The sequence below is a fragment of the Chenopodium album genome, chromosome 23 (genome assembly GCF_948465745.1).
Source record: "Chenopodium album chromosome 23, dcCheAlbu1.1, whole genome shotgun sequence".
NCBI lineage: Eukaryota > Viridiplantae > Streptophyta > Magnoliopsida > Caryophyllales > Amaranthaceae > Chenopodium > Chenopodium album.
The window spans coordinates 9,160,013-9,175,790 of NC_137856.1; the positions used below are offsets into that span (position 1 = coordinate 9,160,013).

General features: G+C 34.8%; 1 protein-coding gene across 5 annotated transcripts; it reads right to left on the bottom strand.

Annotated features, from left to right (window-relative positions):
• Window positions 1-1,161: 1,161 nt before the first annotated feature.
• LOC145606834 (uncharacterized) lies at window positions 1,162-15,415 on the bottom strand. 5 transcript variants are annotated; one of them, XM_081662675.1, is made up of 18 exons: window positions 15,116-15,415; window positions 14,802-14,933; window positions 12,226-12,363; window positions 11,167-11,217; window positions 10,713-10,802; window positions 10,464-10,610; window positions 10,176-10,286; window positions 9,958-9,972; window positions 8,826-8,894; window positions 7,377-7,902; window positions 7,171-7,256; window positions 6,191-6,361; window positions 4,573-4,732; window positions 4,324-4,451; window positions 2,292-2,570; window positions 2,063-2,197; window positions 1,790-1,971; window positions 1,162-1,444 (listed from the first exon to the last, which is right to left on the bottom strand). In XM_081662675.1, exons 1-18 carry the CDS (start codon window positions 15,206-15,208, stop codon window positions 1,378-1,380), a joined length of 2,580 nt encoding a protein of 859 aa, XP_081518801.1. In that variant the 5' UTR covers window positions 15,209-15,415; the 3' UTR covers window positions 1,162-1,377. The 5 variants fall into 5 exon arrangements, with proteins under 5 accessions (XP_081518801.1, XP_081518800.1, XP_081518803.1 ...); XM_081662674.1 differs by having other exon boundaries at window positions 9,958-9,978; XM_081662677.1 differs by having other exon boundaries at window positions 1,163-1,444; window positions 9,958-9,978; window positions 12,226-12,342.
• Between the last annotated feature and the right edge of the window lie 363 nt (window positions 15,416-15,778).

The following is a 15,778-nucleotide window of genomic DNA, read 5'->3' on the forward strand; positions in this document are numbered from 1 at the left end:
TTGCCGCCAAATAAAATGAAAACCCTAATAAAAATAGAGTAATTCAGGTCATGGTAAACCCAAAGGGTAAGTGAGCTTCCCCTCCTCCATCGTTTTCGACCATTAAAGCTGAGAATTCTACCATTATTAAAACTCAGAGATTTCTACCATTAAAGCTCTGAGATTTCTACCATTGAAGCTCCTAGTTGATTGGCAAGAAGATGATAATGATGGTGGTCAGTTTATTTCTGGTTGTGGGTTCAAGGAGAAGGAGATGGTGGTTGTGGTCGACTTTGGTAGTACTCCGTTCACACATGGGGAAAAACAGAAATTGGGTTTGATTAAAAGCTGTTAATTTCTCTCATCAAACAGACGTTACATGACTTTTATACTTTTACATAAATACCCTAATTAAAAGCTCGAAAATTGACCTAAAAGCCCCTGGATAAACAAAGCTTGTTAATCGAGTGGATAAACTTGAATTCTCTCTTAAAAAAAGTTCGAATAAACGTAGCCGACCTTGAGTGGGTCAGCCTGTACCTAACTAGTATTGGACCATACTAGGCCACTATTTATCTCTACAGAGTAATTAGCTGATTAATCTGTTCATTAAATTAAAAAATAAATACCAATGACGCAAAACAGAAAGATATAACCATTATATATTAGATTTTTGCAAAAACGCAAAATGACAACCATTGATATGGCCAAAAATAGCACATGCTCATTGGTCCACCTTATCACCTGTACACTTGAGTAACCACATCTCTAAGTCTGAGTGCACCATTAATAGGATGTAGGGTCTCAACGACCTAATAAATTTCATAATGGCCATCCATAACTACATATAATATGGAATGACCAAATTCAGGCTTAACGCCCAGCACTTAGCCACATAATTGAATAATATGGCCATAACTCCATAAGTAACCAAGTTGTAGTGACTGTAGCATAGAAGCCAACTCATCAAGCCAGCAACACATCGTCCAAAGGCCATCTGGGATACGACTCATACTAACCAGATGGACAAGGACAGCAACTTCTGTATACAATACAAAGAGGTCAAAGACGACTGAAACAGATCAATGTCAGCCAAACAATATTTTTTAACTAGATTGCATAAATCATCATAAGTAACCAAGCTTACTACTAGATCAACTTATTGTCTAAAGGTTGTCTGGATACGAAGCAGATAAACAAGGAGAGCAACTGCTATACTATAGAGTACAAATAAAACTGAAACAGATCGCTGACAGGCAAATAATATTTTTTAAAACAGATTGCATATATGTCCAAAGTAAGATTATCTCAAAATAAAGCAAATATAACTTAATTGTCATGGTAAAACCCCTAATTTTTGGCCCGTCAGAACTTGAGACTGTAGGGTGGTCTGTACATCTATACAATTAGTTCATCTTCTAGAAAACTATACTCGAATTTGAAGTCTGCTTTGATCCTTTGGCACCTGAAAATAGCAAAGAGAAGTCATCAAAACAAGCTTGACCCTGACCAGAAACAATTAAATAATTAGGAGCCAGCAAAGCAAGGCGGAAAATTCTCCTTTGTTCACCCCTTCATCTAAGGAGTACGTTTCAAATTTCAATATGCCATAGTGTAGGGAAAAAAATAATTATCAAGTATTAAGGAGCTTTTCATGTCATCTAACTCATCTTCACCAGAGGTCCATTAATATATACTTTGAAAACCAAAAAATTTAAGCAACCAACATAATTTAACCAATAAGTTATCAAAAACCCAGATCATGGGCAGATTATTTGTGGCAATCAGCAAAGGAATAGTGTACACATACCATCCTTGATTTGGGTCATCATTGGCAAGATGAAAATCAAAGTATACGTAGGTCCCCTTTTCAAAATCATCAGTGGCAATCTTTGGTTCTTCATGCCTCTGAAACCATGTGTAATATTTTCTATGGTATCTCCATGATTGTTTCTTTAACTCTTTTGCAGCCAAATACTGTTGATAAGTATTCTGTAGACAGTAATCAAGTATAAAAATAAGAAACCAAGAATAAAACACAAAGCAATATATCAGAAAATTAAATTAAAGTATGATAACCCACCGGTTGATAGTAGAATGCAAAGAATAAGGTATCTGTCCCCAAGGTATCAAGACCCAATCGTTCCCAGAAAGCAGGATTGTTTACAATTGGAGCCTGAACTTGTGGATAGCTTGGAGGAGTTGCTGCAGGGTGTCTCTGTACGAAGCACAGAAAAATACAAAAATATCACATCAACAGAAATCAAATATTTATTGGTCAAATCAAAGAATATGATGTCAAATTGTCATACAGGCGTATAACTCTTTGCTCGTTCTGAGTCTTTGGGCTGAGGAAGCTTGTAGTATGCAGCCTCAAGCATCTGTGTATTGTACACAAGATCATGCACTCCCCCAGAGTTGGCAGTTCCGCCAATGTTATCACCAATGGCCCCAAGGTCTGAGACACTTCTCCGACCAATAACTCCAAGGCTAGCAGATGGTTGGCTTGATTGCAAAGGTTGGCCAGGAGAAAGATCTGCATCCCTTGACAGTTGGGTGGATTCTGGCAGCGGACCAGAAGTACCTCCACTCTGCAAAGCAGTAATCACTTAATAAATTTGAAGAATTGAACATCATCTGGATTGCTGAGACAAAGCTATAATACAGAGAGACAATATGAGCAGAGGCTTGCAATTGCAACCCTCCATCTCCTTTTATTTGCGAAGCTTGAAACATAAAAATATTAATAAGCCAAACCAGGACCTGTAAAGCTTCAAAGTTCAAACAGAAATACATTAAAAGGCATGTAGATCAAGCCAAAGAGAGCAAGGGCACCACAAGAGGTGGGTAGGGGCAAGCGGGAATGTGGGCACCCATCAGTTATCATAATGCAATATCGAATGTAAGACTTAATAGCTAATTTCTACATTATACTTAATTTGTGGTTTTTTGAGGAAAATAGTGTCTTAATCTAATCCTTATTGGAATATAGTAAATGCAATATCGAATTTCAGGCTTAATAGTTAATTTATACTACTAAATTTGTAATGTTGAGGAAAATTGTTTGACTAAATCTAATCCTTATTGCAATATATTAAGGAGTATATAATCAAACATAAAACTAATACACATTTTAGTTGCAAAAATGCTAACCAAACATTGATGGATAACTAACATGTATGAGAGAGGGGCTGGTGCTGAAGTATCAAATTTGGCTCAATCACATTCAACTGAAACTCTGAAAGTAAATAAATAATTGATAGGTATCTACTAATTCTTAACCATGAACGTCAATCAACTGTTACCAAAACCACCCTGGAAAGATGAAATAGGTTGAATAGAAAGTGCAATGACCTGGAATGGTCAATCATCAGGAGTTAAGCAAAGATACCATCTCCATTTATCCCTATATAGTCTTTTTTTGCTAGATTCACGGCTGTTCTGCATACTAAAAGGGTGAGTCTCCTAATCCTTGTACATCATTCAATCCATTTTCCTCCTAGTTTCAAAAGGCACAAAGAGATTGAGATGCAAAGGGTCTTCAAAAGGTGTATTTTGGTGCGATCTTGTAAGCTGCATTTCAATGTGTTTTCAAAATATCAACTATATCTAATATTATCCAAAAAAAATATCAAGGATACAGTCATAGTATGAATTTGAGACCATGACTGTCAAAGAGAGCATAGTAAAAAAAGAAAAGGGAATATTACTTAAAATGCTTAGCACATGCTTGTATAGCACAGATTATCAATGAAAAGCCACAAAATTCCAGTAAAACTGATAAAGTAACAGGATTCCGAGGAGAGCTTCAAAAAAGATCACTAGCAACTGCAGGCCGATCAGGTTCCCAGCCATCTCTCTCTCTCTTAAATGGAATAAAGAGCAGCCACTGATTTGGACTTTACATGCAACATGAAAGTAAGGGTTTTCATCTAGCTGAGGCTTTGATCTAGGGTTCACATTGAAGCAAACTCTAGAATCTAGACATTAAACATAATTTTTTTGCTCAGAACTACAATGTACATTCAGCATACAAATGTACTTCAAACAAACTTTGGTTGTTTTTACAGTTTTCAATAATATCATCCCCTTTATAAGTTGCACAAGTTGCAAGTCGAACACCACCTCAACATTGTCTGAGACATGGACCAGGATTTTTGTGCCTATGCCTATAAACTCAAATCTAAAAGGCTGTGCGACCTAATTTATCACAATCCTTTTATTTACAACATCTACTACTTTCCACAAGCAAATCACTTGTCAAAAAAAATCTCATATCAGATGAAAACAAGTGACTTATGAAAACACAAAAATGCACAAATTTAATGGCTGAAATATACATACAGGGACATCCTTCACATAAGAAGCTTTAAGATCATCATCATTCATCAAATTTTTGGAAAGCCCAGAACCAGGAGCTATCTCAACTGCCGAATCCTCAGGCAAGTTCTGCTGTTGTTGATCCTCAGTAACTGCAAGAACATTAACTGAATTATGCATATTCATACATGTACTTGAATTCCTACATAGCCAACCGCACTAGGTAACAAACTTCAATATACTTAAATAACAAGATAATGTGATGCTATCTACCAGAATCTTTTGGAGAAACAACTAAAGATCCTTGCTGGACACCTTGCTGGATAGGAATTGGTTGCTGAACAGTTGCAGAAGAAGCAGTGCTTAAGCCAGGAGATTGCAATCCTAGCCCAAGACCAACTTGAGAGGAGAGAGACGAACTTTGAGAACTTAACTGTAAAATGTGAGAAATAATAAGATATTTACACACCTACAGCTTCCCAATCTGAGAAGCATATACAGCATATAAAAAAAATAGAGATCACAAGTGAAAATGAAGAAAGCAGCCCAGTACACGAGACTCCAGTAATTGAGAACATAAAAAAGCCAATATATGCATCCTATTCCTGTCCAAACATTTGGACTATAATAAATCCTCTTTTTTATAATCACTGAGTAGGGGGAATGCAAATTTTTAAAGAGACATGAGTGATATAATAGGACCTATATGATGAGGAGGGATAGAGATAACCATAAGCCAAATAAATAATGTTGCAATTATAGTGCAACTTCCCAAAAAGGATAACACATAACTATAATAGAGTAGAGGGAGTACTAACTTTATAACTAAGAGGAAAAGAGAAAACTTGAGTAACCTTAAGCTAAGGCTCTAAAGAAGGAAAAAAAAAAAAAGTTACAAGGCAGAAAAGGTGGTAAAACAACCAAAAAAAAATCTAAAGAAGGCACATACACACATTTAGCAGCACCACAACATATTCAATGAAACGACAAATATCAGGCTAGAATATTGCATAAAACTATAGAAGAGCATTCAACGCTAAGGCATCAAAGTTTTAACTGTCACTTGACTTCGATGATAGTGAAATAATGCCGCTCCTTTGGTGTAGAATTTTTAGGAGGAAGAAAGGGGAGCTCCAATGAACAGAATTTTGAATTTTCAAATATTAAACAACAAAGTTCTGCAAGATTTAATCTTAGCAAAAAAGGCTTAAGCCGCTTAACACTTGCTTGGGTAAGGTAAGACAATGTCTACTAGGAACCATGTATTGATTTTTGCTTTCTACTAATGTGGCCCATTGGCAAAGCTGTGAAGAGGTTTATTGTTGAAAAAAGCAGAGCCAAGCTGTGGGCCAGGAAACAAAAAAAAAAAAAAAAAAAAAAAAAAAAAAAGAGTATGACAAAAAAAGGCTCAATAAGATACCAACAGACTCAGTTTTCGAATCGAAAAAAAAAAAAAAAAGCCCATTAATATGAGGATATAACGGTATAACTATAACTTATAACTTTATGAGACATAATGAGATAATAAAATATAAAGTTTCAACAACAACAAAGCCTTAGTTCCAAAATAAGTTGGGGTAGGCTAACATGAATCATCTTAAGGAACCATCCGACAAAGAAAAAAGGACATAACAAGATAACCAATCAAAAAAGTTTGATAGGAGGTGTGTAAAGTGAGAAAAAGAAAAAGCCCAAGTAAAATTTTAAGAGAGTTTTAAAAGAGTACCAAGAATAAAATTTAAGAAAGTTTGCAATAAAAAATTACTTCAGATGAAATTATGTTCAAAATAAAATTTTATATTGAGTAGAAACTACAAATACATACTTTTAAGTTCTAAAGCAATTGATACGTACTTCTAATGCAGCAATTCTCTGTAAAACAAAAATGTACCTGCTGCAAAAGTGGATTTTGCTGCTGTCCTGAGAAGGGTTTAGAATTACCACCAGCAAGATTTGGCATTCCAAGAATGTTACTGTGACCTTGCTGTTGTACTTGCTGCAACCTTTGAAGAAACTTTTCCCTTTGATCTGGAGCAATTTCAGTTCGCCCACGAAACTGTCCCTGTATATGCACAACTTATCTTCAACTAAACACAAAGTTCGTCTATCTTATTGATTGTATAACGAATGGATTATTCTGCGCAAGCAGAAGGGAAGGACCCTCAATCCAAGATGCATTATAGTACAGCAAGATGCAGTATGACATGCAAGCAGAAGTAAAGAGCTGTACTTTATTCTCAGGTAAACGTTTAATCATGATTAGTTAATTGAATGCATGGGTGAATTATACTATACCAAATTAAGAAAAATGGAAACAAAATAATAGACAAATTATACCATCAAGTAATATTAAAGAACATCAGGTAAAACATCATTGGGTGGGAGGGAATTTTGTTTCATAATAAAGTCATCAGAAAACAATCGACAAAGTCCATTTACTCCAATATTATAGCAAGTCCCAAACGTAGCTATTTAGTTTACAATTCGATGTATAGGTAATCTCACAAGTACACTCTGCAAGGATGCAGGCATCAGACATGTAAAGTAAAGCTTGAAAATATCTACAATATCCTGAAAGTCCTTCCATTCTATTGCAAAGCACAATCTTAATCAGTAGAAAGCATCATGCTTGTGTACTTCTACAGAATAGCTCTCGATACAATTTGAAGAGCTCCAGCAGGTCACATATTAGTAGCACTTCAATTCTAAATAAAATGCATACTTGTGTTTGGTTTATCTTTTACCATTTCATTTGTAAATGTTAAGCATACTTTTATTTTTTGACGAAATATCAAGCATACTTAGTACTTGGTTTTGTGATCAAATGCAATATTCTTCTGACAAACACAAGAGGAACAATATGGGACTTACCCCTTCACTCTGAGTCTGAAAAGTGCTTCCAGGCCTCCACTGCATTCCAGGAACCACAGAAGAAGAAAAGGCTCTACCAGCAACAACTGCAGCAGCAGCAATATAAATAAAACCACATAGGACAGATCAATCAATTAGCTTCATATGCTGCAGCAAGAGCATCATACTGGTTATAAGAAAATAAAAATTTAAAGGTTGCACCATACCACTACTTGCAAGCCTCTCATCAGATCCTAAAATATTTCTCTTCGTTACTTCTGATGCCAAAGGAACTGAACCAAGAGTCATGCCACTGCTAGGAGCTGTACCAACAGAACTAAGAGGGACACTAACAGAAGGTTGGCTTGGAATGCTGCCCCGGCCAATGCCCCGAGTAAGAGCTGCAGGATCTGTGAGAGCAGGTGATGATCTTCGTCCAGGAAAGTTCACTGCATCCTCTTCTTTGCCAATAATCGGGGGATTCAGAGGAGAAGAAGGAATGGCACCTTCCAGAATGCCTCGGCCAGAGACTGGCCCAGAAACAGAAGCTGTAACACTTGGAGAGGCAGGTAGAAGAGTAGAAGAGGTTGGTATAGGTGTCTGGATTGTAGGTGGATTTGACGGATTGGAAGAGCTGAGAATGCTAGTCTTAGAAGGTGGAGTTTTTGGAACAGTATCAGAATTACTGTCCTCAGAATTTGTTTCATCTTGTTCCGGAATGGGAACAGTCAATTGGGAAGATGTAACAGTGGCCTGCCAAAATTAAAAAATTCAATCAAGATAACAAAAGGTCAAACAGAAATTATTGCTGCCGCAAATTCACAAGAGCTGACAGGAGACATTATAGATATATGGATAGGTAGCGGCAAATTATTTTCACATGAACTTGAAATAGAATGGTGCAAGAAAAAGACTGCAAATATCTAAGGATTGTTGCTGCTTATATCAAGAGATTAAGCAGCTTAAGAGATTTGCTAAAAATAGACAAATAAAGACACCATATGAGACAATCCATTAACTCCTACCCGTTGAAATGAATAAACAAATATATTAATAAAAGAGAATATAAGAGAAATTAAATTCAATTTGCACAAAAATAAACAGGCTCTCTTCACCTGAAATCTCTTGAGGTCTGGTCTAATAATCTTTTTGGTCTAGTCTAGTCTAGTCTAGTCTAGTCTAGTCTGGTGTAATGATTTGTTCTGGCTAAACTCAGATGGTATATTTAACCTAATGTATAAAGAAAAGGAAAAACATTATCAAGTGAGTTCTTCTTGGATTCCTCTCAATATGTACTTTCAATATATGCAATTTTCAAAAAATTAATTCAGACACAATTAAAAATATTTCAAGTAGAGAAAAATTGTATATCCTGGTCTGATCAAGTCAACTCAATCCTGTTCTGAACTGACCTGATCCAACTCGGCAAGTAATAAGACATTAAGTTCTTGGAATAAGTTAAAGAGTAAAGGTTCTAAAGACCTGAACCTCTGTAATACAGATGGAGACTTAAACAAGGCTGCCAACAATTTTTCTAGTGGGAAGATGCATTGAAAGGCTAACACAAACAACAGCCCAAAAGATAGTGACAACGTTTTTCAAAAGAATACTTTGAAAGAAAACATGAAGCACATTAATTAAATTGCAATCTACTAGCAAAGGTTTTTATAGAATACCGATGACAAAGAAGATGATGTATTTGATGATGTCTTTAAACTTAGAACTGAGCTGGCAGCACCGCCACCCTGTCAAACAAGCATGAAGAAAGGACTTTTTACTCAACATGACTTGGTATCATTCTAAGCATTTTCTTCAAAAACCTAATGGAAGAATCAGGTAGCATACGGCTTTTGAACATTGTTTTTAAAATACATACACCCACAGCACATATTTATTGCATAGGCATAATAGTGTTTGCTACAAATTTCTTTGAAGCTATAATCCTATCTCTCTGCACAATCACTACTGGTAGAAGTTAGCACACACATTTAGTTTCAAACAATTATTCATGACAGCATACAGCAAAAGGCATTTCTATACTAGAGCAAAACCCCTATACTCAACTAATATGCAAAAAGCTAGTAACTAATCGACTATTCAATTTCATCATAGTTTGATTGACGAGCAATGATAAGCTTTTCTAGCCAGAATAGACAACATACACACACACAGCAATACAAAAAGAGAGGGGGAAGTGTCATGTTTGCTTGAATACAAACCACTATTTCATTGAATTGTATGGACAAAACAATGTTAAGGTAGTAGCATTGATAGAATCCCTAAATTGACTTGGCAACATAAAACACAAGCTACGCCATTCACGAAAGTAAAATCCAAAGAAAAAACTTTACTAGATTAACAAAACGGCATGTCACAAACAAATAGTATTGCATATCACATCAGTTATCTTCAGTAATAGGACTGAAAGCATGATTGATACTTGTTAAACAATAATTACATCAGTTATCCTTAAAATACCATGGACCTTATTACCCCTCTGCTAGGAGCTAACAAACAGCTCGGTAAAATAAAAAATATTTATAAAAAAAAAAGTACTCAAACAACAAGGATAAAGAAGCAAAAACAGTCATCATCAACAACAACTATGGAAAAAGTAACAGTGTGGCAAGATCACTGCCATGTTCACAGTGTTGAACATGTCTATCAAAATCCCAAATCAAAGTTAAGACAGTAAGCACAGAGCTAGAATAATATCAATAAAGTAAAGTTCTTCAAGAAAAACTAAAACTAAGGCAAATACATATACAACTTTTTTTAACGGGACCTAAAGAGTACAAAGATCCGAACCTGTGACTTCATGCCCTTAATCTCAATATGGTAGATTCGAAATTTACCGCAACCGGTGTTCAAAAATCATGATCACGCAGAAGATTAAGAATGAAAATGCAAAATCAATCAGCCAACTAGCATAATTAAATGCCATAAAGTCATGCTCAACAATCAAGGAAATCAAATAAATATATAATGGTTGGTGCGCATGTACATATTAGATATCTTTTACACACCTTAGCAAGTCCAGGTTGACCCATTGACACAAGATCTTCAAGAGCTTCCACTTTGTCCAATGGTAAGGTGTTGTAGAGCTCGTCAACATCACTAAATTCATCAAAATCTTCCTGGATATCATATTCAAATACAAAAGGGTAAAACAATAATGAGCTAAACACCGAACATCATCAAAATTCAAAAATCCTTTCGGAAATAAACGCCAGAAAACAATTCAAAATTCACAAGTGTTGCCAAATAAAATACAAAATATAAATAAAACAACTGCAGCAAAAAAAAAGACAGACCTGATTACGCTCCAAGTAATCTTCGAGAAAGTCCTTAACATCATTGACATGTTCAGCACTCAATTCATCATTGTCTAATAATCTCAATATCAATTCTAATTTCATTACATGGGCCTTGTGACGAGATATCGAAGTCTCCAAGTGTGTCTACGAGGAATAAAAAAAACTTTAATGACAATTTTCCCATGTCTTAAATCGTAAAACTATTTTGGTATCATCAATTCATTAGAGGTTATTGTGAAGTCTCACCAGTCTAGGAGGTCTCGCCTTTCCTTTCTTTACAGATAAGCCCTCCATCTCAGCCTCAAAATTATCAATTTGAGACTCTAACTCTCCTACCTGCAGAGGTATAAAACATCTCATTAATTTAATAATCGATAAAGATTAGTCATACTAATCTGCGGAAATCCCATAAAGCCGAAACACAGGACAATAAAATCTAGAAACACAGAATAGAATACCTACTGATAAAGAACCCATTTGAAAATCTAATGAAGATAAGTAATATAAAACAAAATATACTCATGCAGTCATGCTAAAAGTTTAAATATCAAAACTCGATCCAACTTCCCTGTCAAAAAATTTTGCCAAGTCTTGAACTCTTGATACACTCATGATTGTTGAATATAGTAATTTAGCAAAAGGAAACCATGAGATTACATGTTGCAAAAAATGTGAGATAAAAAGGAGTTATGCAACATACCACATTGTTCAACCAGTCTCTTGTCTCTGATTTTGCTTTCTCCTTAGGGTCCTATCAAAAATATGAGAAAACACGTAACTAACTAAAGAATATTGAGAATAGAATACATCCAAATAATCTTCATAATAATCATCTAAATGGAAAGAGCGAGAAAGATTGGAGCATACAAATTAATAAAATCATGTATGTCAATGTACCATAATGAATGAGAGCTACAGAGACATCTAAACCTATGGTAATTACAGTCAATAAAGAGTACTGGATATGAGCATACTCAGAGAGTAAAGTTTGACATTAGCTTAAATCTTAGGAATGAAACTACCCAGAATTGAGAAATGGTAATTGAAGAGCCTTATTTTTTATAAATAAAAATAAAAAATAAAAATAAAAATAAATAAATAAATAAAACAAACAAACAAAAAACAAAAGATATTTGGATTAAGTTTTAACTGAATTGTAAAGTTTATTTAACTTTGCATATAAAATAGCTACACAGTAAGTTGAAAAAACACCATATATAATATTGATTTCTTTATTTAGTTTCTGTCAATTTCAGCATAGTTCATTGCCAAACAATTTTTATACTAAACCAAATAATACAGTCTTAGATAGCAGATCTTTTAATATTTGTTATCAAAGATAGCCTCTACAAACAAAACAAATAACCCATCACTCGGTTATCTGTATTTACACCCTCTGTCTCCTTCAATTAAAAAGCAACAAAGATTAACCAATGCAGCAGCAACGCATAGCAGATCACCACACACTTTTCTCTTGTACTTCTTTGCACAATAACAAATCCAACATCTGTGACGTATCATCTCTCCTAGAAAGGGAAGTCCCTCAACATCAAGAATTCATAAGATTTATGATGCACCTAGTGAATTAATAAATTGCCAAGTCAACTCACATGCTACTACTGTACCAGTGTCATGTCATGTCATGTCAACACATACAACAGCCTAAGTGTCATATCTAAGTGAAATCAGTGACAGTCCAAACTCAAAAGCAGTAATGGGGATGAAGTTAAAAAGGAATAAAATAGTTTTTCAATCTTACAGTTTTAGGCTGCTGGCCTAGGCCTTCTTTTGAAAATGCTTTCGTCTTTGTCTCCTTCTCACATATTTTAAATCTTTCCATTTCACGCTCTATAAGCTTGCGGGCATCCACCAAAGCCTGCTCATAAGATGCACTAACCTACGTCAACATATATCACATTGTCAATCATCAACATCAATTTGAAAGTGCTAGACATAATAACGCAAAGTCATTTCAACTTGACAGGTGCAACTTGTGGAAGTAGACTGCTTTCTAGTTTCTGCATGATAAAGCTACAATTCTGTCAAAACGATATATCAAAAATTTCCATCTAATTGAATCAATTACCTTATTATTGGGATTTCCCAGGAAAACACCAGGCACATAAAACACACAACCAAATTAAATGCACAGTAAAGAAGCAAAAGTTGAAACTCTCCTTCACATAAAGACCAAAACAAACAAAACAAAATCCCATACTTGGGCACTCGGCTACTCACCTTCCATCCCAGAGCAAAATCCTATGCGTGGAAATAAAGCAATTTCGATATGATTTATGTTATAAATATCACCTGCTGCAGAAAAATAGAATCTTGGAAATGAATCCTACGCCTTACCATGCTGAGTGCACAATATTCAAAAGATTAACTCTTTAGCAATTTAACATTACATGTAAACTCAGTAAAAATAGTCTCTGTGACCTTTCTCCAAAACTAAAAAAAAAAAAAATAGCCTCTACAACTAATATAGCATAAAATGTCTAGCGCGCACCTAAAGATCTAATAAGAGAAAATGAGAAACTCTAGGGCAATATGGAGACCAACCAAGGCTTTGTTCTCTCAAGTGAGCATTTTATGCCATGCTAGTGAGGGGACAGAATCTACTTTGCATTGCCCGACAAGTAATGATCCTGTGACTGACATTCTTCATTTTGGATGGTCTTTATAGGAACAAGTTGCTTAATGCTAATTTGCTGTGATGTGGATGTTTAAGTGAAAGATGAATTATACAATCTTTATGATCGACAGTCTTCTTTGGTTTCTTTTTGGAATCGCGTGGCGTAACTATATTTCTTAAGGCTCACACTAATGGAGCGTCACCGGGCTAATCCCTTTACAATGTACTAAAAATTTTCAATATCCTTGGTTTCTAGTGGACTTCTGGTTTCCTATCTTTGTAATTCAACTATTTCATTAAAAAATAATAATAATAATAATAATAATAATTTATCAAAAGTTCAGAATTTTTCTAAGCCAATAAAATGAAGAGCCATACTAGATACACACCATGGAGTGAAAACCCCATATAAAAAGATTTAATGACATAGCGTTCACACCCCCAAACACGTACAAATCATCCAAACTAAATAGCCTATTAATAAACACTAGCCTAAAGACCTTTAATCAAATACAATCATCCATGATCTTAATTACTCAAGAAATAATTATTAAATGCTTGATTCTATACAAGAACCTACGTTACCTAAATGCATAGAGTGGAAGGCTTTGTCCAAAATTCAACCCGTCCATATACACCATCACATAACAAAGGAATTAGCATGCACATTTCCACAACCCATTACTCCTTCAACAACCTCATTCAAGCTTGCAAAACTTAAAGGGTCATACCAACATACCCATTTAATTCTAACAAAATTGAGTACTAGAAAGAAAGCACCAGTTGACCAAAACATATAAGGTGTTTAACCAACTCTTACTGCATCCAGATGCGATGATTATATTTCACCTTGCATCAAAACCTTCACCTTCACCTTCACAGTTGTCCAAGTAAAAGACCTAACGTCACTGTCACTCAATTAAGTTCTACATCAACATTTCACGAAATACGAAGCATACAGCAAGTGCCTCCACTTGAAAACTTCAAAGACTAGTCCTACTAAAACCCCACATCTAATTTTACTAAGACGGCATGTTTTCCTTTTACATGAAAATGAGAAGGATGAAATAGTACTACAGCCGCTCACAAACCTGATTTCATAAAATTTAAAAAATAGCAAATGAAGTATATTGAATACAAACATGTGAAGATGGTAACAGCACAGTATATTTCATTCTTAGTACTGTGTGAGCGTTGTACGTGAGCATATGATATGTTCATATGTTAAATAATTTTTACATTCATTGCATGTCTAATTGTATACAAATTTAGTACGATAAACACTCCCAAGACAACAGTTGTCTTCATCCACCATTTCTTCTTTTGGGATAGCTACTATCTCATAAGTTGGGAACTCAACTAACAGGGGACAATTTTCCGAACCAGAGTTCCTTCTAATAACTCTAAAGACCATTCTTTTTCCATACTAGACTATAAGAACCATCTTGCTACAAATACTAACAAAAGAACTTATCAACAAACATCCACATTTTCTTAAATAAAGCATTACTAACTCACAATAGTTACAATCACTCTCATCCCACGAAGATGATGAAGCGATAATCGATAAAATTCCCCCTATATTCCATCTCCATATAGCCTGAAATAAAAGCATTATAGCACATATCTACACATTCTCCATAACATACTTATTGAAGGAAAAAAAAAAACAAACAAACAAACAAACAAAAATTGCCAACCTTTTTATCTTTAATTTCACTAGATTGTATCCATGTCTTGATTTGATCTCTATATCTCTGCAATTTCTTAATTTCCTTCTTCAAATCAGCTTCGAACTTCTCTTTTTGATTAGCATTATCGGTATCGTAAACCTGAAGTATAATTCCAGCGCAAGAAACGAATAAATAAACATGAATCAATTAAAAAATTCAGTAGAATCTCAGTCCAACACTTTCTTCCCAAATCAACCAAATTTCTCGATAATTCAGAGTAGAACTAAGAACAACTACAAAGCTCTACAAAAATGGCGGAAGAGAGAGAAAATGGAGAAAACCTTGTTCCAGATGCTGTCAAAAATATCAACACCTTCTTGAACTTTCTTCAAAACTCGATCGATCTCACCTTGTAACTTCCGACTGGCTCCCATTTCGCTCGAATGAACAAAATTGATGCGAAATTGAGTGATTTATCATCCAATTTTGAAATCCCTAATTGGTGAAATCGAGGATTGAGCGTTAATTTTGAGTTCAAAAATCTAGGGTTTTTGGTGGTTCACAATGGAAGCTAGTAACAATGGCGATATAGGAGGATTTAGGGGAAATGTAATTTTTTATTGAAATTGTTAACTGTTGAACTGTCGTTACTTTGTTAGTGCCTACAGTCCAAATCAGAGTATCACTAGTTATAAAACAATGGGCTCGAATCACTCGAAGGGTGTCAATTCGAATAATCCATTGGAGTTTGGGTTGATTTATGATGAGTCAATTCTATTCAAAACAAATACGTTCAGTCTAACTAATTCAGGTTTTTTTTCACTCGTTTTGGTTTGGATCGAAAAAAGTTTTGTCGATTCAGGTTCAGGTTTGAGTCGCATTATCTTCAAATTAGTTCATACATGTTTTCATTAGATATGTTAAAGGTGATCAAGATGTTAATTATTTCTTTTGTAATGTTATTGATGAATCGAATGCTTCTTTCCTATGTCTTGTTTGCTCAT